The sequence below is a fragment of the Protopterus annectens genome, chromosome 13.part0 (assembly GCF_019279795.1).
Source record: "Protopterus annectens isolate FY-2018-M chromosome 13.part0, PAN1.0, whole genome shotgun sequence".
Lineage (NCBI taxonomy): Eukaryota > Metazoa > Chordata > Ceratodontiformes > Protopteridae > Protopterus > Protopterus annectens.
The window spans coordinates 713,632,089-713,658,204 of NC_056747.1; the positions used below are offsets into that span (position 1 = coordinate 713,632,089).

The 26,116-nt window shown below is 40.3% G+C and overlaps 1 protein-coding gene across 1 annotated transcript in view; it reads right to left on the reverse strand.

Annotated features, from left to right (window-relative positions):
- Positions 1-26,116, reverse strand: part of KIAA0100 (KIAA0100 ortholog) — a 2,229,983-nt gene that overhangs the window by 1,080,268 nt on the left and 1,123,599 nt on the right. The window contains exon 17 of the mRNA XM_044054400.1: positions 8,899-9,090. Coding sequence (XP_043910335.1) covers positions 8,899-9,090 — 192 coding nt within the window. The remainder of the gene's footprint in view (positions 1-8,898; positions 9,091-26,116) is intronic.

Genomic DNA, 26,116 nt, shown 5'->3' on the forward strand with positions numbered 1-26,116 from the left:
CTTTGTCTGCAAAACGCAATTACTGGTGCCAGGCATTTTGTGAAGACCCTGGGCGAGTAGATAAGCCAAAGGGCAGTGCAGACAATTGGCAATGCATCGAGCCAGCTATGAATCTGAGGTATCTTCTGCAAGACTGTCTGATTGGGGCATGCAGGTACGCCTCTTTTAGGTCCAAAGTTACGAGCCAAGCCTTCTTGCCCAGCATGGGCAGTAGCTGCTGTAGAGTCAACATCTTGAATTTTGGAACTTCCAGAAACGTATTTAATATAGACAGGTCCAGTATTGGTCTCCAGGTTTTGTCCTTTCTGGGTACTAGGAAAAGTCTGGAGTAAAATCCTTGGCCGTGCTCTTGTTGTGGTACTTGCTGAATGGCCCTCATGTCCATGAGGGCTGTAATTTGTTTTTGTGCATCTGCCCATTGAATGTGTGGAAGGTCTGGCATACCTTTTGACCTTGGTAGAGTGTGAAAATGGAACCTGTAGCCTTGGGACACTATGTTCAGGACCCATTTGTCTTGGGTAACCATTTGCCAATTTGATGAAAAAAGTGCTAGTTTTCCCCCTAAGGGGGCTGCCAAAAGAAAAGTGCTTGGATCTGGCAGAGGAAAGTCATTGGGACTGTTTCCTGTAAGGTTGTGATTTGTCTTCTCCGCTTTTGGAGGTAGGAGCACCCCATTGTTTAGGCCTTTAAGAGCCTTGGGGCTGAGATCTGCCTCTGGGACGCCTGTATCTGCCTCTTTGTGGTCTGTCTGACACTGGAAAGCCCAATTTTTAGAAGGCCAGTTCCTGCTAAACCTGGGTGGCTGTACCTGTAAGAAATCCTTGACTGTCTGCATGGATTTTGCTTTATCCTCCATTTTTTTCAACACCTCTTCTGCTTTAGTACCAAACAAAGTATCATGCTGCAATTGTGCAGCTAATAATTTTGCATTAACATGATCAGGCAGATTCTGTTCCTTTAACCAAGTATGCCTTCTAATAACAGAACCTGTAACAGCGGCCCTGCAAGAGGCCTCCAGTGAATCATAACCACATTGCAAAGTATGCTTTTCTACTTGTTCAGCTGCATGCAATAAATCCTGCAATTCCTTGTTCTCTGAACATTCAGTATTTGTCAACAATTTCTGTTTAAGCAGTGACATTAAATATTGCTGGTATTTAAACATATGAAACTGGCAATTTAAAGCCCTTACAGCCAAGGTAGCAGAAGTGTAGACTTTTTTCCCCCATCTGTCTAGGGCCCTAGAATCCCTATCAGAGGGAACAGGGTTTTTTGCAGTGGAAGCTTTAACCCCTTTGGGACCCTGGGATATAGTTTCTGGGTCAGCAGCAGAGTTTTTATATAGAAATTTATGAGAATCCGGGACCCTGTAGTATCTGTCTGGCTTAGGAGGGGAAGGGGGTAGAGAGTCAGCGGACAGGCCGGACTCAAAGTACATCATCTACAATGTCTAGAACAGGTGGAATAGCAAGGGGTCTGTGCTGAGGAAGTAGCAGAAAGTCTCTGAGCCTTTTCTTAGATTCAGAATAATCTTGGCTCTCCCAGTGGAAATGCTTCCTCATGGTATGGAGGGTTCCCCAAAAGAATAATCCTCAGGAGGAGAGGCTGAAGGAAGGGATTCTTCAGCATCAGAATCCTCATAGGGAAGCATGGAGTAATCCTGTTCAGAAGAGGAATCAGAGGAAATAGAAACCTGATCAGAAGAATCATACTCTGTGTCTTGCCTAGGCCTCTTATCAGGAGGTGGATAGGAGCCGCTGATCAAGGTAATTAGGTCTTTGGCCATTTTGAGCATCTGTTTTTTAGGCATTGAAGACTGAGTAGGAGAATGCTGTACTTGTTTCTTTGTCTTTAGAACTGCTTTAGTCTTTGTCTTTTAAGCTGTAGATGGCTTAATATATAGTTGTGTAGGTCTGAAGACACCCTCAGATGCCGGTGCCTGCTCAGCGGCTCCGGACCCATCCGAGGAAATGATTTCCGAGTGTCCAGTACCTTGAGTATCTAGAGGCCCAGTCGGCTCCACGTGGGAGTCGGAAGCGGTCTGTGGCTCTGAGGTAGCGGGCGTCAGGGGCTGCGAAAGCACCTCACAGAGAACCGGCGACTGGCCTGGCAGAGGCCTCGTCATCGGTTTTGGACCTCGGATGCCTATCCTTTTCCTTGTCCTTGTGTTTTTTGTAAACTCCGGTCATCGGCTGTTCCGACGGCATTATATAATTAAATCTTTTGCCAAAGTAATGAAAAGCAAAATCGAACAGATGTTTAATAGTGCGTTGATTAAATCTACCACAAAACCGACAGCTAGCAATGTTGTGATCAGGGCCTAGGGCAAGGAATACAGTAAGAGTGAAAATCCTTATGAGGTATTTGCTTCCCACAAGAAATACAATTGTTAACTTTTTCTGACATCGGTCTGGAGCAAGAAAAAAGTTTCCCCAACGGGGTGGTTAGCTTTAATGAAGACTTCGGTTCTGAAATTCGGATATGAAAATCTCAGGAATCAGCCAACCGGCACTTGCGAACTGCTTTTGCTTTGGGCACCGCGCGGCAAGAAAGACTGAAGAAAATGTCGTCGGCTGCATCTTTTATACCCCTGGCGCATTGATGTCAGGGAGGAGGCGACAGCAACCGACGCCGGACCTAGACTTTGGAATTCTGGCCGACTGAGGGTAGCCTGCCAGCAGGATAACCCAAGAGTAATGACTGCAACAGTGAAACATGATGAACATCTTCCCCTTCCAGGTTACTGAGAAGACAGCTTTTGTCAATGCTGGTTTGCAAGGAGTTCTAGAGGAGAAAAGACTCAGTTGCCTTTTTTGTGTTAATACAAATGGGTCTATTTGAGGAACTCCAAACTGATGGATTAGCTAAAGGAAGGGCTCTCTGTTTAATATCCTTTCAAGAGCTTCTGTCCTAGACCTTCTTTGAGAATCTGCCACAGTGTTCAATAGGAGGGGAGTGCAGACTGCTAACAGGTTTATAGGAGGTGACTAAGCTAGTGGCCCCAGGACCTTTACAAGCCTAGCCATGTAAAAAATCTGTGTACCCTAATTAACCATAGTTAGATGGTCATTGTTAGAGCGAATCTATGATCGGCACTGACTGCCCCTGTCCGTGAAGGTCATAGCTGCCCCCCAAGGGGAATTTACAGTCACCCATCCAATTGTCAAGGTTGTGCTTAAGTAGGGTCATTGAGGAGTTCTACTTCATGTGAAGTGGGAGCTTATTCCAGAGATTAAGTTGTATACTGTTAATGATACAATACATTCCATGTTACATAGAAAATAAACTTTTGTGAATTCTTTTTTGCATGCATCTAGTGCACACCCTGGCCGCTTGATAAGATTTCTCCTCTATGGTGAATTCTATAGTGCGAAAACTCTATGTTCGGATGAGATTAATTTCCAGACAGTAGCTGTGGATATTGTTTGATAGATTATTATCTAGGGATCATAATTACAATTTTTTCATTATTGCATGGTAGAATGTTGTAGATGGAGATAACCAATTTACTCAGAAATATAAACATGGTGAAAAGGTGTTTGGGAATTAGAACGAGGAATGGGAGGATATATATTTTGTGATGTGTTGTGCTCCATTTGTTGAAGGTGTATCACCTATCTTGAGGGAACACTGGTATATTACATTGGATGTGATGCATAAGAATTTGAAATTGAACATTTCGTATAGAAATTCACCTAGCATAGCAAGTAGAGTTGTACACACACATACAGGTAGTGAGGTTTTGGAGTCTCAGTGTAAGGGATGCACTACTTAGTAGTTACATGCATCAGGGAACTACTTCAAAGTTCCAGGAGTATTTAACTATTATCAAAAAATGCTAATTTATAGGTTACTTTGCCCCTGTAATAAGTTTTACATTGGTAAAACCATATGTCAGCTTAGGATGAGGATATGTGAACACATCTGAGATGTCAAAAATAATTCTGTGAGCCCTGTAGTGTCACATTTTTTCAAATATAATAGAGATTCGGATTACTGAGGTTCTTCATAATGTAGGTGTTGACATGTTCTGATTTATGTTTAGATCCTTCTGATATGTTATCACAGATGAAGGCTTGGTTTATTTTCACCTATGATACTTTGCAAACAAAGGGGCTTAATACTGAATTACTTTTGAAATATTTAATATAACAGCTTTGGAAGTATTTTGGAACCTCTTTTCATAGAGGATAGGATATGTGTATTTTTATTATTACTGCTGTTATTCTATAAATTTATTTGTTTCAATGGAATTATTTTTGCTTTATGTTTTCATTTAAATTCATATGCATTCTGGTACATTCTAATTAGTCATATTCTAATTGATAAACTATTTAAGTGCACTGTGTTTAAAACTTTTGAACCTTGAAGGAATATGCCAAGGTGCTAGTTCATTTTTGGTTTTTACACATTGTTCCTTGTTTCTAGTAAAGTTGCTTTTTTGAGCCAAATGATATTTTTCAAAATTTTGGAGTGTGGAAGAGTTTATATTTGGCAACAATCGCGAAAGGTTTCTGCGCAATATGTCTCAATTCATTCACTCCAACATGTACTATGACAGAATCATGACAGCAATTGTTGCTCAGTCACTTGAGTGCATGTGTGACTTAACAGATCCTGACAGGCAGCTGACCATGACCTACTTGTTCAACCTGGTGAGGGGGGCATCTGTATCTCATTACCGAGTCGCCTATGACCAGGACATTAGGTTTTGAGATGGTTTGTCCTAGGGGCTTAATTGTTGAGACACTGATGTGTGCATTATGTGTAGTGGTGGATTCTATTTGTGTACCAGTATGTGTGGGGTTGTTTGCTCTTGCGAGGTTTCTGTTATTTTGGTAGGATCTTAGTGAGTATCTCTGCATATGTGAGCTTGTGTATATTTACCTTATCTTGAGTGACAGGAGAGGTGTGTGTGCTGACTACCTGTTTGATGTCTTGTTTACTGTCACGTGACAGGACTGATTCTAGTTTCAAGGTACAGTTACATTTCTCACACACTATTTGTTTGCTTTAGCAGCAAGTGGCTGTCAGTACACATGAGGTAACTGCTACATTGCCTCAGGATGCCCACGTCAATCACACTGTCTGGAGAAACGTTCGGAAACTGACTGTCCATAGTAGCAGGTAATCCTTAGGGCAAGTTAGATCAGCTGGGATTAACAGGGGGATTTATTCTATAGATCAGCTTTTGCTCTGGGGGTTAACAAGGAGACTTATTCTATAGAGAATCAGGGATGTAAAGTGTGGCAACACTGCTCAGCTAAGTTGCCTGCAGTGCATAAGTGTGCAACTGAGTTGCCTGCAGAGCAGCATGGAAGCCTGGGAGGGTTTCACTGACTGATGTCTAGGGGGCAAAAAGTGTTTTTAGTTGTTTGCATCTATAAAGGGCACCGCTAACCACTGTTGTGCAGTGTGCACCTATGCGCAAATGCTAGAATTCTATACAGGCATAATTAAACAGTTTTAAACTAATCTGCAATAGGAAATCATGCAATGATCCTTCCTCCAGCAATCCCCAGATCAGACAAGGCTATAGCCAAACTCTTCTGCCACAAGAGTGCAGGGGATCCCTTCTTAATGTAACATGGCTGGATTTGAGTTCAAGTGTAGGAAAATCAAGCTAGATTCTACAAGTCTGGATCTAGTCTATGCTATCTATGCAGTATTTCAGTGCAAAACAAGTGCAGATAATAAAGCAGGAGCATACAGTAAAACAGTCAAAAAGGAATAAAATTAATTTAATAAAACAGCAAAATTCAGTTGAAAAATGCAGATTAAGTTTATTTCTTGTTCTTAGCTTTGGATAGCTTGGATTCAAGCAGAAACACACTAAACCTCACCAAAGGACACCAAACGCAGAGCAGCTCCGGTTAATTAAGCCAAAATCCGCACAAATGTGAGGCTTATAAACAAGCAAAATTAAACAGTTTTTAGTCTGTCATCTGCTAATGTAGTCCACCACCAGTATGAACAGCCATGGGTTCACGGCTGAACCCTGATGCACACCCAAAACCACCAGAAAACCCTTTGCAAGACTGAACACTGTTCGTACTTGAGTTACTGGGTCCCTGTACATAGTTTGTACTAATTCTGGCAGTGTTTCTGTGATTCTGAACCACTGAAGGTCTGCCCAAATTAGCTTTCTTGGGACCTTGTCATATGCTTTCTTCAAGTCTAGGAATGCCCAGTTGGACTCTTTCCTCATTTCTAACTTCTTATCAAGTATCTGTCTCACTGTAAACATTGGGTCCTTTCACTGCATCCTCATCTGAATCTGAACTGCTCATTTCCTATCTTACTTTCCACTATTCTGTGCATTTATTTATCAATCGTGCTCGCCAGAACTTTAATGCAGTGTGTAGAAGTTTGATACATTGCCCACAGTTGTGAATGTCCTCTTTGGTCTTGAACACTGGCACCAGTATGCTTATTCTCCAATCATCTGGGATATATCTCTCTATCCATACTGCTAGGAGTACCCTCAAAAGCCATTTTTTGCCTATTTCATCCATCTTTATTAACGTATTCATGCCAACAAAGCCCGACTCCACTAGTTATAGACATGACATGTTTTACACTTTTTTGGAGCTTGTCAATGCAGCATAAGAGGACAGTCTAGTTGTTCTTTTAAACACACAGTTTATGAAAAGCCTTATGTTGCATATCACTTATGATGCCCTTATCAAAGGGGGCCTGTACTCCCTTCCCCCACCCTAATACCTCATTTTACCATGGTCTCTACGGTTTGGACCCATATGGACCTTTTTTGCTATTTGGTTTGAACCATATTTGGGACCCAAACTCTGTGTAATTAGTACTGTATTTCAGGTGGATCTTTGAAAAGGCAAAATAATATTAAAAATATACATGTATGCATTTTACGGATTATAGCAAGCCTTTGTCTGTGCAAATCACAAAAACCTCTTGGCACATGAAGCAGCATGAGTATACCAGAACACATGACAGTTCTCATACACAGTCTTAGTATCATTCAGGAACAGTTCAAACAGAACAAAGAGAAACAGAGTGGTTTAGAACTGGTAAAGGTGTATGAAAAGGCTACACACTTTTCCCACACCTATTTATTTTATACATAGAATAAATAGAGAAGCAGGACCATATTAAGAAAATTGAGGGAAAAAACTGAAGGAAGAATTATCAGCGACTTTCAGTATGCTGATGGCACAACGTTACCGAGTGAAACTAAAGACAATTGCAAGATCTCCTTATTAAGATTAAACAACACAGTCTCAAAATTAGTTTGCAACTTAACATGAAAACAAAGACCGCAAACACTGGTAAAATAAAAACATTTATTATAGGTGGATAAGAAAGAGAAAGTATGGCCAGTTTCAGCATATTTGGATAAATAATCAGTAACAAGCAGTCAAGAAATCAAATGGTGAATTTTGTTCTTGGAAAAACACTTATGAAGGATTTAAACAAGACTCTTCAAGTACAAAAAGTATCTTTACATATGAGGATTCAAATTGTCTAGCTATGAATTTTCAATAACATCATAAGAATGCAAAAATCGGACATACGGTAGCAAAAAAAAAAAAAAAAACATTGGTAAACTCAGATGATACAATTTTAACATGCACAAGTTGAACAAATAATGGATAAAAAAAGATCATTAGAAAGAGGCACAATACTAGGCAAGGTCAAAGGTTAATGTAAAAGAGAAAACACCCAAAATGTCAGGGAATGATACAATAATTACAGCAACAGATGCCACTAGTCATATGAATGAACAAAGAACAATTCAAGACAACTATACACAGAGCTGCAATGAGATGAAACTGACTTGACAACGTAACAATAAAAGCACAAAGTATATATATATTTTATATACACACACACACATATATATATATATATATATATATATATATATACACATATATATATATATATATATATATATATATATATATACACACACACACACACACACACACACACACACACACACACGGGTCTATATTACATTATCGAAACCACAAAAGGTCGAATATCTCTTCATTGACCTCTATTTGTCGAAAGTGAATCTATCGAATGATCATTACCGTGAAGATCTTTCCCATGGTATATAACATGCTGGCCAACCTACCAACTGAAATAAAAACAGCAACATGTTAAACCCACCCTGATAGGGGCTGTGCCCTTCACATCCCACTAACAAAATATACCAACTCTGAGACTGCACTACAGTGGAGAAAAGGGCAAATTCCTGATAATGGCTCATGGGTTACTTACAATGGGAAACAGTTTGTGTAAATGATCATTTCACAGATTCAGAGTTCAACAAATAGTAGTCGATGAAGAGGTATTTGACCTTTTGCGGTTCTGACAATCTGATATATATAAACATTCAAACATATATATATATATATATATACACACACACACAGACACGTATGGTCACACACACAAACATATTTACAAAAGAGGCACACTTTTTTTTTTTTACCTAAAGGGGGCAGCATGGGATTTTTCTAAGTTTAAGAAAATGCAACCATTCTTCTTCCTTAGCCTTCTTTATACTTTATGTATTTATTGTCTGCTGGGGGGGAGGCACTAGGCAAATAATTTTTTAAATCTCAGTTTATCTCTAAAGACAAAGAAGGCAATTTTTAAACTATTAATCTCATTATGTACATATGGAGGCATTCCATAAGACTGCATTACTTAAGTTTTCTGCCTATACACAGCATTAAGTTTATACTATTTTCACTAAGATGCATCACATTGAACAATTCTACATAAAATATCTAATGTAGTGAAGCAAAACTAGTCAAAACATAACACCAATAAAACAATTAAGAATACATGTTAAGAAAACTACTGTGTAAAAATATGTTTTTAAACAAGTAAATAAAATTTAGAACTTACAATGGAAGTCGTGATAAAATTTCAGCGGCGGCATATTCCTTTCTACAACAACGTCACCCCATGGTTTCTCTAGCTTCACAATTTGCTTACGGCGAGCATTAGGATGTCCATCTTGCTCTGTCCCAATCAACCTTCCAGACAGGGTCCAGTCACGAATCTCAAACAGATAACGTGGATAATCCCTGATTCGGACTATCAAACAAACAAATAAATCACACCATCAAACTGAAATATGAATGCTATACTTCAGTTTCATTGAATTTTCTGAATGTCTACATCACTGGTTACATCCTGAAGCAATAAGCATTAACTTTGTAGTTTTCAAGAAAGTAAATCTAGACAATACTACTTTGGTACTGTACTGAAGCAGATCCTATTAACTATGCAGGACATGCATGACAGCTAAACACACAAGTCATTTAGATACTTCCAGCCATAAGATTTATCAGGGTTTACAAAGGCAAATGAATTCTAAAGATTTTATATCACTTGGTATGCACATGCAGAATTCCATCAGGAGTTTTCTTTGCCCCTCCTCGGAATATTGGATTCTTTCTTTTATGACAAGGCCCCACGGCAGTTTCCAGTAGGAATTTAACAGGGGGTCTTCTGTACACTTTCTCACCTATCCTTCTAGCTCCTAAAATCCTTGTGAAAGTAAGGAAAGGGAATGCTCAAATAATTTTGTGATCTCCTTTTGTGGACAGGCAGTCAAGATTCCCTCACCTTCTATAACACACTTCTCATAAGTTCAAAGGTGTACTAAGCTAATGCCCATGTAGCCTTTACAAGCCAAGCCTATAGAATTACCCTGACATCATGCTACCCAACCTTAGTTCCCAGTGCCTCTGTCGAGTAAAGCCAAATAATTTTTATTTAACTCTCAGACAGGATAGTCTTTCACAAATAAAGAGATGTCCCCCCATTCAGCCTTGTGATCCCCTTCATCTTACAGTCTGGAGGTTAAATGTCTACCTAGCAGCAAATAATTTTTCACAAATCTGCATAAATTAGGCAATCATCCATTACAAAATATCTTCAGAACTGAAATAAATGCTCTTTTATGTCAGACAAAAATGCCTAATGTTGGACTAAGAATCTTTCCCCATCACAAGCAAAATTACTGGCAGCTTTAGGTTACCTGCCTCATTTATTTAAGCACACCCTGAAAACTGCCGCACTGAAGATTTAACTTCTGGGTATATTAGTAAATCTTCCAAAGGATAAATCAACTGTTCTGTTCCTGATTTTAAACTGTTCTTAATTGGGAGTCTTCAAAAAGAACTCCAGGAAGAACCCCATCTTCTCCCTGGAATCTTTTAAATAACATGATTTGAATCAATTTATTCAGTTCCTTTAAAGTTAATAATTTGGAAAACAACACTGTTGGTGGGTAAGATGGCTGCACACTGATCAAGATGTTAGAACTCTCCCAATGTGGAAACAAACTGTGGGGAAAAAAAGACAGTAAAAGATATCGATCTAGGTAAAATTCAGTTACAGACTTACAAATACACTGCCTGGTTGTCAGCAAAGAAGAAAGATGAAGAAAGTATAAGAAAGAAACTGTTAAAGAAGGCAAACTTTGGCTGGGAAGAATCTTGTAGCTATTCAACAAAAAACAGTTCAGGTTTTAGCTTTGGTACAGAAGATGTTTTCCAGTAATTTAGAGGAAAAAATAAATCAAATGCGCTCATAAACATTTAAGAAAAGTGATGCAGTGAAGGAATATTACAAAGTCAAATAACAAAAAAACTTGAACAAACAGGTGAAACTTTAAAGGAAAAGTCCACCCTCTCCTACAGTTTAACTCAATCATTGGGTCACTTTTCTTCCTATGATATGGTTCCAGTATCGTGTAGGTACCAGAAACCTGCTTGTACTTTATAAAGCTTTTATTTCCTTGCCTTGGAATCAAAGGAAGGGAAATCCCAACTAGATTTTTATAAGCTTAATTTATCACATACTTTGCAGTCGAATTTGTCTGTGACTGCATTACATACCACAGGCACACAGAAATATGTAGTTCACATTGTGAGGTACTGTTGTCGATCCTAGATAGGCAATTAATCCTGCTGCTATAAAAGACAGAAAGCTGTTAGACTATTTTTATTCTCCGTTGTCTTTATTGTATAGAGGAGGAGAACTTAAAACTGTTTCTCAGCTGCTTCCTACGAATTAGATCATTTAGGGATTTAAAGGCAATTGTCACCTTTTCTGATAAATTTACATAAGCAGCATCAAAGTAATGAAATGCTAAGCTTTAAATGCTGGTTATTTATACTTCTGTGTAGCAAGATGACTTGTATGTAATTTCAAAAAATTTATGTGGCATTTAGACAAAAAGTAAAAAAGTACAGCAACCACCACAACTTTACAGCACACTTTAATAACCAGCAAATAGCCTGTTTCTGTTTTGATTAATGGTCTGATGAAGCAGTTGAATAACTGTGAAAGTGCTCACCAATTACTTGTAATGGTGTATTTTATTATTTTGCTGTCATCAAAATGTGCTCTACAGTCGTGGTGGTTGCTGTACTTTGTTTTTGCCATTGGATGATTTTGTTAGTTACAGTGACCTTTGTTCCAAACAGGTAGCTTTTGTTGTATTTTGCACATTTAGACAAAAGTCAGTAAATATTTTTTTTCTTGTAAAGTTACTAGCACATTCGCAATTTTCATACTCCCCATGGACACGACAAAACTGCCAGAATCAGAAATGCTCTGCAGAAAAAAAGACAGGTGGCAGCCTTATCAACTAGGTGCACTGATAATGTTTATAAAAAGGTCTTTTATGGTTTTTATGTGACATCATTCCAGAGATGGATGCATATCTGGTGCAGAGATCAATGGTAATAGACAACCACTGACTAAGTCAGTCCTTACATATTGCATTCTATTCTCCTCAACAGTAGTAACTAAGAGCTGTACATAATGCAGCAAAGATCATTTACTGCAGTGAGAGTTTTCAAACCTCAGGATGTGTGTGTGGGGGAAGGTCGGTCAATTCTTTTAGATCTACAGAAAAATCCCTTTACAAACGACTGCTATTTACCTACTTTCTTTTGCTGGAAGTAACTAACAGCTATTTATAACATAGAACAAGCTCTGAGATCGTAAATGAGGCTCACTCAAGGAAACATAGAAGCAGTTCTATTACATAAGGTTGGTTAGATGACAGTGCTTCACACTCCTGCCATTCTATCTTAATGGCATGAGAAAACATCAGTTCCTTATTTCTAGCAGGACTCATATAAACAAGATTTTAAACATATTCTGGTTAGAAGGAATGAAAGCAAGAAAACAAGATCACATTACCCTGGCAGGCCCCACTGGCTGCCACTTTGTGGTAAAACCATTAAAACTGTAAACAAAGCACCTGGAGTGATTTTGAGCTGTTACAATGGCTAAGAAAACAAATATACAAAAAACTTGTTTTTTTGAGTTCTCTAAGGCAGAGTTTTCCTTTAACTTGAGATTCAGAAGAAGTGATAAAACTGGACAAATCAGAGGCTGAAATGAAAAAAAGTTAGCTTGTGCATGAGGCTCCTCAAGAAGACAGAGCATACAGAAAAAAACTAAGATTTTTCTGCTGAACCACAGAAAATGAAAGGAAGAAACTGCATTAATTTTATGAAAGTACAAATAAGAAACCAACCTGGTGTTCCACAACACGATTTATCAACTGAGGGGGCACATCATGACTATGCTCCATTTCTGACCATAAGAAAGCAGCCAAGGCATACATTACTAGAGATGTAATCATACCAGCAGAAACAGTTGCTCATGATGAAACTGTGGAAGAAGGCAAAAGTATAAAAAACTGGGGGACAGCCCAGTATTTGTAAAAAAATGATTATTCACTGTACACGAGGCAGAAGAGAAGCAAGTTTATCCCAGAAATAAGGGAATGTTGAGAGGCAGGTGTGAGACTGAAGCTGATGTATATCTAGCTTTCTTCAGAATATTTTTTCATGGTGGATCTAATACATTTTTGGATGCAGAACAGGATATGGAAGAAATAAAAAAAGCTTAGCCAACAGAGTGAGTGAGCAAGCATATGGAGTGTGTGCTTTTCATTAGTCTGACAATAACAAAGCTCAACAGACTGTGAAACTTTTCCCACTTTTACAAAGGAAAATGTTTCAGTGACCGGAAAAAAGCACAGCAGCCAACAAGATGAAACAGAAATATCTTGGACTTGACCCACAGACTCATGCTGGGAAATGGAGATCAGGAAAAAGACCACCAACATTATGAAATTAGTAATTAAATGAACTATAAAGCATCAATCCCACTTCATACACACAGACTCGACATCTGGTAACAAATGGAAAAAAACAGGATTTATGCCAATGTGGATCTGAAAGAAGAGGCGGAGAAAGACTAATTTTGTTGACTGTGTTAAACAGAAGGATGAACTGTGAAGTACAAGCAAAACTTTGTCATTACTACTTAGGAAGACACAAAGGAATGAAAAAGTAAAACTGTTTTTTATTCTCATCAATATTTGTAGAAAAAATATCACAGTGTTAACTGCACATAATACTGTAAAGCAGTTTTGAACTGTGTAGTCAGGAGTATTTTACATGTGAGGTGGGAGGAGTTTTATCAGTGACTGCATTACATATTAAAGATAATTGAGTAACAACAAAGTACTTTTTTAGTTGTAAGGTATCAAGAGCTTTACACTGTAACAAGGTAAGAAGGGCTGGATAGAAGCAAGTTAAAATAACATTGCGATCTTCAGCTGCTAAGATAGGGTATATAAAACAGCAGTAATCACATTATAGGGAGAATTATAATTAGATAATTTCCCCTATTGGATATCAAGATTAATGTCCTTGGTTTAAGTAGCAAGCAAGGGTTTTTAAGCAAACAGGCTTGAAAAATAAGATAAAATGGAGACCTTCAGTGATTCACACAACACTGCCGTTGGTTGACCCAAAAGTTTTATTGAATATATCCACAGAGTAATAAAAACCACTAAACTTGACACGTAAAATACATAAAAATCATGGATTAAGCGCTTTCGTCTCCAGTCTGAGACTTCATGAAGTCTCCGACTGGAGACAAAAGCACTTAATCCATGATTTTTATGTATTTTACGTGTCAAGTTTAGTGGTTTTTATTACTCTGTGGATATATTCAATAAAACTTTTGGGTCAACCAACGGCAGTATTGTGTGAATCACTGAAGATCTCCTTTATCGTTCTCCGGATCGCACCTTTTGTTTTTTTGTGGTGGAATTTGGTTACCAAATAAGATAAAATGACAAAAGGCATGGAAAATGGTAGCTCTTGTACTTGCTAAGTCATTACCTGTTTTTATAGGTTCATAGGTAGGTACTAGGCTATTGGCCCTAAGGCCTATACAAGCCCAACCAAAAAGGTACCCTGGCTATTGCCATCCAAGAAAATTATTTTCCTGTACCACTGTCGAGCAGAGCCACAGAAGTGATCCCTGGGGTGAATTTCCTATTTCCCATCCAGTTGTCAAGATTTTTCTTGAAGAGTGCTAATGAGGAGCTTTGTTTGATATAGACAGGTAGTTTGTTCCAGAGCATGGGAAGTCTCTGGGACAGGAATCTATCCCCTCCAGCATGTTCTGTTTATTGTGGTGACCAGGTTTAGGTCCCTAGAGCATGTAGCTTGAAGGGACTGGGATTTCTTTAAATGGAGCATATCCAACAGCTTTGGGTTTGACATAGCTTTGTATGTAGGGCAGAGATCGCCTCTGAGTAGGCGATATGTGACGGAGTAAAGCTGGAGTTTTTTGAGACAGTCTGCGTAGGGCTTCTGTTTGAGGCCAGTAATCATCTTTGTGAGGTATTTCTGCGGCATTTCCAGTTGTTATAGATGTCTTGTGAGGTACATACCAAAAGGGGTGTTGTACTCTATAATGGGTCTAATGAGTGATGAGTAGAGGGGATCAATGACCTCTTTTTTCCTGAATGAGAAACCTTTGTGATGAGGTGTGCCACATAGAAGGATTCCCTGACTACTATGACAATGTGATTATCAAAGGAGAGACTACTGGTCCACCTATGTCCCAAGGTCCCTTATCACGCTTTCAGTGTTAACTAGACTACCGCCCAATTGGTAGTTCATGGGTACAGAGTTTTTACCAAAAGGGATGACAATGCACTTTTTGGCATTGAGCTTGAGGCCATGGCTTTGACACCAGGCATCTGTCTTAGTGAGGCCCTTTTGTAGGATGTCCACATCGTTAGGAGTTTTCAATTATGGCTCCTAGTTTGCAGTCATCTGCGAACTTTGTTAGCCAAAGACCTTCTGTGCTAGCCTGTACTTCAGAGAAGTAGATACCAAACAGGAGAGGACCCAGGACTGAATCCTGTGGTACTCCTCTTGTCACTGGTCTGAAGTTAGATTTGGAGTCTGTTACTTTCACAATGTGGGTTCTGTCAGTGAGCCAGATGGCAACCCATCTTGTGACATAGGGATTTATACCCAGTTTAGTGAGTTTATCTATAATTCCAGAGTGGTGGATGGTGTTGAAAGCCTTGGTGAGATCTAGATAGGCTGCGTGAACCACCTTACCCTTGTCTACAGCTTTGGTGACTGCTTCAAAGAAGTCTGTCAGGTTTAGGAGACATTATCTGTCTTTTACAAACCCGAACTGGATAGGGTCCAGAGTTTGGAGATTACCAATGTCTTTATTTATACATTCCATGATGATATGTCCATGGCCTTGCAGACCAGGCTCGTCAGGTAATGGGACAGTAGTTCCCAGGGTCTGTGGTGGCTCCCCCTTTGTGGAGTGGGATAACAGTCACAGTGGGCACAAAGCCTGAGGTGAGGCTATGACTGAACATAGTACTTAGGTGGGGAGCCAGTTCGTTCTGCAGTTCGTGTAGAATGCAGCCTGGGATGTTGTCAGGTCCCATGAATGCTGTGCTCTTGGCTCTGGAGAGTATGATTTTTACCTGTGCAGCCGTGATTACATGAACTTTGCATTCTTCCGGTATAGGGGGTGGGGGTGGGGTAAAGTTAGCAAAGAACCTGTCTGCCAGGATGTTAGCAATATCAGTTGGTTCTGTATATTTAGTGCCATTGTGCTGTAACTCAGAGCAGATCTGAGTGTTGCCATTGAGATGCTTGACATATCTATAGAATGATTTGTGGTTGTCTTTAGAATCAGTGGCGATTTTGTTTTCATAACTAGCTTTGGAGAATTTTATGGAGAATCTCCGCTTCTTACTGAAGCTGACCACGGAGTTCCTCCAATCATGGGATTTTACTCTTTTTTGCAACAGTTTCTTTCTTCTGTTGTAGAGTTTGTTTATGGCAGGGGACCACCAAATTGCCTTAATTTTTTTTTTGGAGAATAACATCTTGGTTCTGTTAGGGATAGCATGATCCATGCACTCGTGTAAGTGCGTATAAAGTGAATTTGTGTAGGATTCAGCAGTCATACCTCTATTGTCCATCTGCATGGGTGTTGCAAAGTTGGCTTTGAAGAACTTTTTTACAGTAGCTTCCCTAGTGGGGGGGGGGGTCCGGGATGTGGGTGTCTAGGGTGATTAGCTTGTGGTCGGATCTGACCAATGAGGAAATAACCTTTGGTGTGGAACACCAGTCACCCATGTTGGTAATGACCAGGTCTAGGATATTGCTGCCCTCGTGGGGGTGTGGATAAGTTGATCCAAGGCATTGGAATTTATGAATTCCAGAAAATGTTGCGCAAAAGAGTTGGAACATGAGTAGTTTTCCCAGTTAATGGTGGGGTAGTTGAAATCGCCCATTATTAGGGTGTTGGATTGTACCCTAATATTTTCCAGTGTATCAAGAAAAGAGGAGTTGGAATCCTGGGGCATGGTGGCAGATCTGTAGCAAGCTACAATTTGGATTGCAGTCTTGCCCAGAGTTAGTTGCACTTGGATAATCTCGGATGCATTATGCTGAGCAACTAGCCTGGAGGTGTGGATATCCTTAATGAATATGGACACACCTCCACCTTTAGTGTTTCGGTTCAGGTTAGGTGGCCTAAAGGTGTGGTATGAATTATAGTCTGGTAATGCAGGGGTGCTCTCTGGAGCCTTGAACCAGGTCTCTGACATTGCACAGATGTCGATGTTTTCCATTTTAAGGAGTGCCTCCAGTGAGTGCATTTTGAGGTTTAGACGTCTAGCACTGAGTAGCAATACCCTCAGAGTTTGCTTGCTTGTACCTGTTATGGTGGTGAATTTGTGATTTGAACCTTGCCTAAAAAAGGCACTATAGGGGTGGCAAGAGCCTTAGCCAGTATCTGGAATTCCAAGGGCGACAGGTGCAGGCCATCCCTAGCAAAGCATCGTGGTCTGTCAATCATGTCATCCCAGGCAGACAGATACTGGATCCCCTTAGAAGGACACCAGAAGCTTAACCAATTGTTGAAGTCAATTATTTTGTCCTTGTACTGTGGTATTATTCTGGGTGATGGCAGGATGCTACTCAGGGCTAGGGTCATACCTGCCTGGGCTGCAAGATCGAAGAGCTCCTCCATGTCTCTTTTCATGTAGTCAAGGGAGGTATGTCTCAGGTCATTCAGACCAACATGGACAATGACAGAGTTATATTTGTACTTGCTGTGGAGTGACCTGAGAGCGTGCGTTATGTGGCGGATCCTGGCACCTGACAGGCAGCTGACAGTAACTTTCTCCTTGTTTAGCCTGGTAAGTGGAATATCAGTGTGCCTGACTATGGAGTCGCCTATGACTAGACTACTGAGTACATGTTATGCCTTATGGGCTGTGGTTGAGTGGCACACTGAGTTTGTGGGCTATGTGTCATTTGGGTTGTGTTGGGGGTGGAGGTTGCTTGTGTTTCTGCTTTGGAGGGCTCTGTTGCTTGGGCAGGTTTTTATTGAGAGCCTCCGTGAATGTAGCTGTGTGTTTTGTGTTTCTATGTGTGTGTTTTCATGGTGTAGGTTTTGAGGGACTATGTGATGAGTGTGGTGTGGTGCAAGTGTTTACCTTCTCCTCTTGAGTGTCTAGTCCAGTCTTGGGTGAAGAGAGCTTTGCTTCCAGTTTAGCTATATAAGTGCATCTCTCACAGGTTGTAGTGTTGGGTGGTAGGAGGAGAGGGTTGCCTGTGTACATGAGGCAATTGCTGCATTGCCCCAAGATGCCCAGATTCATCAGGTATACAGGAGAAAACACCTACAGCTGACCCTCAGACATGCCTGGATAGGTACTATTTATTAAGTACTAAAAACTGTTTTCCTCTTAGCAAAGGTCTTTCAGTGGAAGACAAGTGGTCTACAGATACAAGCAATTAATCATAAGAAGTCTGAAGAGTTTGCAAAGTTAAATTTATGACGATTCTTTCATGCAACTGCAAAGTCACTACCTGATTTTATTTATCCTTATTAAACACTGCTTTTACTTGGAGATGAGAAGTCTCCAGGTGTATACATTCAATCACTAAAGCCTATATACCGTCTGCTAAGTGAACTTCACAAAGCACAGATCAAATAATATTTAAAGGTACAGTGGCTAGAAGTTCTGTGAAGCATAAATGAAGTTTGAAACTGTGGGATGTAAATAAGTTATACAAATAGTTGCCTCCCCAGCAACCTTAGTACTTCGATACATTTAATATAGCAGAACATAATTTAGTTTATTTATAGTTAGGAAGGACACTTTTTCTTAGGCTAAAAGTTGTTTACTGAAAGCAAATAAGCTGTTTTCACAGCTGATAGACAAGAAAAAAACAGACAGCAATTAAAGTAAGAACACAATCTGTAACGTGCTTTAGCATGGGAAACATTACTTTTAGAATTGGACAGGTAATGGCTGTGGGTAGAGCTGTCAATCAGGGGCAACTGCTCTTATCTGGAGAGTTAAACTTTGTTTTTTTAATGTGCATAATTCTGTCCATTTGTTCCAAGTTAAAAAGGAAGGAAGAGTTCTAAAATATTTCTTTGAGAATTTTCATTGAAGCAGAAAGCCTTGTAAATATGACGGGTTCAAATGGAGATGTGAAGAACCAACTACATGATATGCCTGCCAAACATTAGCATGTGCATGCAAGCAAAAAGATGAAAATATACATTCAAAAACTGTTGTGCACAATAATTGGGACTAACAGCTTTCAGTGTTTTGGGATGGCATAATGGTTAAGGTGTTTACCTCACAAACACAAGGTATTGTGTCTGATTCTCACCTTTAAAGAATATTAGCTAGTCTTAAAATGACTCACATGAGCAGCTAGCTTAGTACTTACCCATAAACCTATCATAATTGTTCCTCTGTTCGTATTATCTTCAAATGTAAATTACCTTATGGGTATAAACAAAATGTAAAGAATAATGAATTACATTAATAAGCGTAGGGTGCAAATAGCAATGTTGCAGGAGACACCTTTGGATAGAAATGATAATGTGGATTTGACAAAGAAAGGAATACAGGGTGGACATCCAACAGAATGCTGGAGAGTCTCCAACAGTGACAGAAGAGGAAAAGACAATAACGGTAGATTTGTGCTAATATGCCGTTATTGACAAGGGAGAGTGTTTACACTGACATATGTGTATATACATTGTGTGTGTGTGTGTGTGTGTGTGTGTGTGTGTGTGTGTGTGTGTGTGTGTGTGTGTATTCCATTTAAAAATGCTGTTATGGATCTTAAAGAAATTTGGGCAAAATAAGCTTTCAAGCAGGGAAAGAACAGTTGTGTAAAATCTTACAATAACCATAGATGTTCTTTCTCTTCCATGTTGCAGTATTCATAACATGAGAGATTCCCTACCTAGGTGACCCAAACATCCATCCAGTACACCAAAGACTTAAGCTACTGCTAGGTATATGTGACACTGCATATAGGATACAGCCAACGTAGGCCATAAAAGTGACGTCAGCATGCATCATGCTCAGAAATGAATGCCCCAGTCAGAACATCAGTCCAAGGATAAGAGGTACACCTAATATCATCCAAAGAAAACTATGAAACAAGGGGGAAGGTTGGGTGGGATAGAATACTGCAACATGGAAGAGGAGGACATCTATGGGTATGGTAAGATTTTACCAAATATCATCCAAAGAAAACCATGAACCAAGGGGGAAGGTGGGTAGGATAGAATACTGCAACACTGAAGAGGAGGATATCTATGAGTATGTTAAGATTTTAGACAACTATTCTATGTCCTTCTATTTCCATGTTGCAGTACTCATAACATGAGGCAGAGTACCAAAGCTCATGAATAAAGGAAGTCTCCATGAAACCATGCAGAAATGCTATGGCTAAACCTGCTCTGGATCTGGAGATACAGTCCAACTTGTAATGTTTTGTGAAGGTGTGGACAGAGGACCAAGTAGCTGCTTCCAGGATAGTGGCAGTGTCCACACCCTTGAAGAAGGCCTCAGAGGATGCTACACCTCTAGTGGAATGGGCCTTAACCGAGGAAGAAAGTGTTTTCCCATGTAACACATAGCACAAAAAATGGCTCGAGAGATCCAGGAGGAAATAGTCTGTTTAGAGACAGGTTTACCCGTACCCTGGGGTGAAAGAAAACAAACAGTTGCTCAGACTTTCTAATGGATTTAGTCTTATCCGGGTAAAATCTGAGCTGTCTATGTATATCCAAGGTGTGAAGCACCCTTTCTCTTGAGTTTTGAGGAGTAGGGACAAGTTATGTAAGTGAATAGATTGGTTATGGGACAAGTCATTAATCACTTTAGGCATGAAGGAAGGGTAAGTACAAAGAGGCACCTTATCCCTGTGAAAAATTAGAAAGGGTTGTGAAACCATTAAAACTTGAAGTACAGAAACTCTTCTACCAGAGGTGATGGCTACCAGTAAAACAGTTTTACATGTGCAGAATTTCAAAGAAGCTGAAGCTACAGGTTCAAAGGGTGTCTGTGTTAGTTTTTCCAGAACAAAATTAAAATCCCAGACAAGAGAAACAGGTTTCCTGGGAGGTCTGATGTGAAGGACATCTTTTAAGAAAAGCTTAACTTCCAGCCTAGAAGCTAAAGGAGACGATAAAGGCAGACATGCAGAAATGGCTAAGTGGGGTCTAACTGAAGAATAAGCCATTTTCAGCCTTGAGCAGTTCACACAAATAAGAGAGGACTAGGGGTATATCCACTGATAATGCATCTAGTTGCTTGTTAAGAAATCAGATGGAGAACCTCTTCTATTTGGATAAGTAGGATCTCCTTGTATTGGGTTTCCTGGGCTCCTGCAGGACTAGAAGCACATCCTCAGAGAAAAGGTGTCTGAAAGGAATCAGAAGCCTATCACCCAGAGTCAGATTCAGTGTTGCTAAATGTGGGGTGAATAAGAGATCCCTTTTCCTTTGTGAGAAGATCCACCCTGTGAAGTAGCTTGTGATAACTGCTCTTGACTAACTGCAGAAGAAGAGGGAACCACTGCTGTCTTGGCCAAAAGGGGGTCACAGCAAGATTTTTGGGTTTTCTTGCTGAATCTCCAGCAAGACTTTCTGAATAAGTGGGAAGGAGAGAATGCATATAGAAACATCCTCTTTCAAGAGAATAATAGGGAATTCACCTTCCATACCAGAAAATGTGGGACTCTGCACAAAATTTTGGAAGTTGTCTGTTCAGAGGAGAGGCAAAGTGATCTATTTGAGGCATACCCCATTGGTTGAGAATGTCCAGAAACACAACCCTGTGGATTATCCATTTGTAGACTTGTGTCATGGACCTGCTCAATGTATCTGCTAGAACATTTTGAGCTGAGGGAATGTAAATGGCTGTTAATGACAGCTGTGTTTGTAAGGCAATCTCCCAGGCTTGGAGTGCTAACCTGCAGAGTAGGTAAGATCCCCCCCCCCCATTTGTTCACACAGCAAAGTACTGTGGTGTTGTCTGTGAACAGTTTCAAGTGATCTGGTTAAAGAAATGAATGGAAGGCTTGAAGGGCTAGAATCAGGGCCCTCATCTCTTTGATGCTGATGTGTTGCTTCCTTAGCGAAGGAGACCACAGGCCTTGGACCTTTAGGTTCTCCACTGTCACTCTCCACCCCAGGTCTGAGGCATCTGTAAGCTCCTGAATTGGATGAGGTGGCTGAAGGGGGAGTCCTGGATTCTGAGATATCTGTTGAATCCACCAAAGCAATTCCTTCTTCAGCGAAGGTAGGAATGGAAGGACAAATTCTAGAGGGTGAGCATGCTGGGACCAGAGTGTTTTCAGGTACCACTGGAACTTTCACATGTAAAGTCTGGCTAGGGGCAGCACTGGTATAACAGAAGCCATAGGTTCATAGATTAGTACTAAGCTAACTGCCCTTGCGAGCCATTTGAAGTCTAGCCAATTATCCTTTGTGAGACTCAAACCCTGTACCTTGTGTTTGTAAGGCAAACACCTTAACCATTTGGCCACCCTCCAACCCCTGCATGAACCCTAGCATCCTGAGGAACTCTCTGGCTGTCAGTTAGGAAACAGGAAGCAACTGCTAAAGTTAAGTCAGAAGATACTGTATTTTTTTTTCCAAAGGCAGAAAGGCCATTATAAGATCTGTCCTTATCCAGTAGCCCAGGAAAACCTGATCATGAGACAGGGTTAGGGAAAACTTGTAGTTGATAGTGAATCCTAGGCTTAAAAGCAAGGAGATGGAAGTTTGAAAGTTCTGTTGCAGGATATCTGGATGTTTTTCTTGAATAAGCAAGTCTTCCAAGTAAGGGTAGATAATTCCCTGTAGTCTGCAGAAGGCAATGACATGAGCCAAACATTTTATGAATACCCCTGGAGCCGTAGAGAGTCCAAATGACAAAGCATAAAAACAAAAATGAGAGGAAGTAACAGAAAACCATAAGAATTTCCTAAACCGAGGGTGAATGGGAATATGAAGGTATGCATCCTTGATGTCTAGGGAAATCAGAAGGGTCTGAGAAAGCAAGAGAGGGAACTGAGTTTGCAGAGTGAACTTCCTGAAGGTGGGAACTTGTAGAAAAAGATTGAGCCGGGATAGGTCTAAAATTAGTCTCCAAGGACCATCCTTCCTGGGGACTAAGAACATCCTGGAATACAAGCCTTTTCCTCTTTCAATAGCAGGAACTACCTATATGACCCCCTGCTAAATCAAATCTTGAATCATCTGTGGAAAGAGATCAATCTGGTCCATTGGGGGTTGTGGCATGCCCATGAAGGGAGGTATGGATTTCCAAATCATGAAATAGCCATTTTGGACAATGGACAGGACCCAACTGCCTGTGGTTATACTTGTTCAAGAAGAAAGGAAATGAGAAAGACACTGGAAAAGAGGAATTTCTGTGAATATGGGCATGTAGTCACAGATTACCTGGCTTGCCTGGAAAGGGGATCTTTGGCCAGATGAAGGCTGAGACCTAGGTGGAGTCTGCCTGCGTGTACCCTTCTTGTGAGGTTGAGAAGAAGCACAGGTCTTTTTCCATACAAAATTAGTCTTGGAGGGATAACTTCTATGATATTTTGGAACTGGGGCGATAAAAATACATTTCAGTTTCTGCAGTTCTTTCCCTTTCTTTTGGAAAGATTTGAAGAGGGTGGCAGCATTTGCACCAAAAAGGGCAGTATTGTCCAGGGGTGCATGCGTAAGTTTTGCCTTGAAATCATCAGGCAAAGGTTGCAATCTCAGCCAAGAATACCTCCTAAGGACAGATCCAGATGCTGCTGATCTAGCAGAGACCTCATCTGCATCATAACTGCATTTTATGGAGTGTCTGATAACCTGAGAAGAAATTGTCAGGACAGAAAAAAGTTGTGACTTGGCTGCAGAATTTGGAAGATCTGTCAGCAACTCTGAAGCCTAGGGAAGTACAGTCAAAGCATACTTAGACATACTTGTCTGATAATTAATGGCCCTAAAAGCCAGAGTATAAGAGGTGTAATCTCTTTCTCCAAGCCTCTCCATCATTTTACTGTCCTTATCAGAGTGCAAAAGGGTAGTGGAGGGCAGCAATCTAGAGGGTTTTTCTGCAGAGACTGAAATTATAGCTGGATCTGCAGTATAGCATCTGAATAGATATTTACTGCCCTCAGGGACTTTATAAAATCTGTTTGGCCTTTTGGGAGCAGGAGGTGGAGAATCAGGGCTTTCAGATGCTGAAAGGAAGGCATCTTGAAAGGCTGGTAACACAGGTAGTATAGCAGAAGGGGAGGGAAAGTCCATTTGTAAGAGGTTATAGTACCTCTTTTGTACTTCTGAAACATGCATGCTTTCCACTTGAAAAAGTCCCTCATCCTAGAGATGGGATCTCCAAATGTAATATCCTCCTTAGGGGAGTCCCCACTACTGTAGTAAACTTCAGGGGAAGAGTAACCCAGAGAGGAGTCAATTTGGGCAGAAGTAGGCTAGGGACTCATCTGAAGATGAAGTATCTCCTTCAGAGGCCTCTTGTTCCACAACAGCACTCCTTGGTAAAGGGGGGGGGGATACAGGTGTAGGAGGCTGAACAGAGGAGGGCCTAAGTGCCAAAAAGGCATTCAATATTCCCTATGAAAAGGCTTGCCATTCTGGGGAAGCATCTTGTGTGGAAGAAACATGTTTTTGTTTCTTTTTAAGTGCAGAATCTACCCTAGGCTGGGATGGTTGGGCCGACATAGGCCTAGGCTCCGGCACTGATGTCGGCAAGTCCTCAATCATTAAGCCAGGAGAGGTACTGCAAAGTACGCCTAAAGAAGTGAGCCATGGTTCCTCTTACTGTCCAAAATGAATATCTGCAAGGCCTCTGCAGACGCACTGAAGGAACTCTCCCTAGTGACATCTAAATCAGTTCCCACTGAAGGAGGAGGACCAGGCACCCAATGGGCTTACTGGCCTCGAGGGGGTGTCTGGGATCAGAGGAGCAGTCCAAGATTCAGGCGTTACTTTTTTCACTTTCTTCTTTGGAGGCTCACCCAACAGACCCAAGGTAACTTCCATAGCAAGCTTTAGTCACTTTAGTCTCTGGTTCTCAAGGTAGACATTAAGGGCAGAAAGATGACTGTGGAGCGACTTTGGAACAAATGCCTGACAAATGGCACAAGCCTTGTAGTCATGATTGGACTCCAGTCAGAAAAGACACTGATCGTGATTGTCTTTGTGTGGACTCTGTCTTCCACAATGGGACTTGCCCTTCTTGGATGACATTAACCTTGAACATACATCCAGTAGCAAAAGTACACATAAATTTTCCCCAACGGGCCACACATCTGAAAGAAGAAAACACATTGGCTTACAGTAGAAGCTGACATTCAGACTGCCAGCAGAGAAAATCTGAGAATGGTACAAGCACAAGTCACTTTTATGGCCTACATCAGCTGCATCTTATGTGCATGTACCTAGAAGTAGCTTAAGTCTTTGGTATACTGGATGGCCGATCAGGTCGCCTAGGTGGGGAATCCCACATGTTATGAATACTGCAAAACGGGAACAGAATGACATCATTATTTATGGGTGGTGACTGGAACCTGAATTGCAATAGCAAGTATGTATAAGGGGTACTTAAAGCGGCAAATATAAAAAAAGGCACATTTCTGAAGAAATATATGAGAATATCTAGCAAGGAAGATGCATATTTAGTAGCAGGAACCCAGACATAATTTACATATTTCCCATGGTACAATGACTGGGCTAGATTAGATCTCAATCATATTTCACAGAAGTATGTGCATTTCATTTTATTTGTCTACTGGGAATATCCAAATGGGTGCAAAACCCCTTTTCAGCACAGATTTGGGGAGAAAAGCTCTACTTACAAGGTTATAAAATTACATAAATACAAAAAATACATGTTGGTACAATTTGTTAATATACAATAATTGATAGTTTAATTAAGAATCAGGTGTACAAGTGACAGAAATTAAGCTGAAAACATTTGCAAACCAAAACTCATTTGATAAATGAAAACGAAGGAGCATAACAGGACAGAAACAGCATGGTTGTGTGACTAGTAGTAACAGGACAGAAACAGCATGGTTGTGTGATTAGAAGTAATCAGTAATAGTTATAGAAAAGTTGAAGAGAAATAGAGAAAGAGTGGAAAAAATGTGGAGGTGAGCAGTAGGACAGGGTAGAAGATATGGTAGTATAGCATAAGAAGAAAGCAGAACTTAGTTAAATTTTTGGAATAGAATGTTGGCACCAAGAAGGAAACGAGTGGTAAGATCTGGGTTGATCTTATGTGCACTTAACCAGAATATGAGCAAAAGCACAGCTATGAATTTATTAGATAAGATTTCAGCTATGTTTGGAAGAACTTGAGAGAATAGTCTTGTTTGAGGGACAGAGGTAT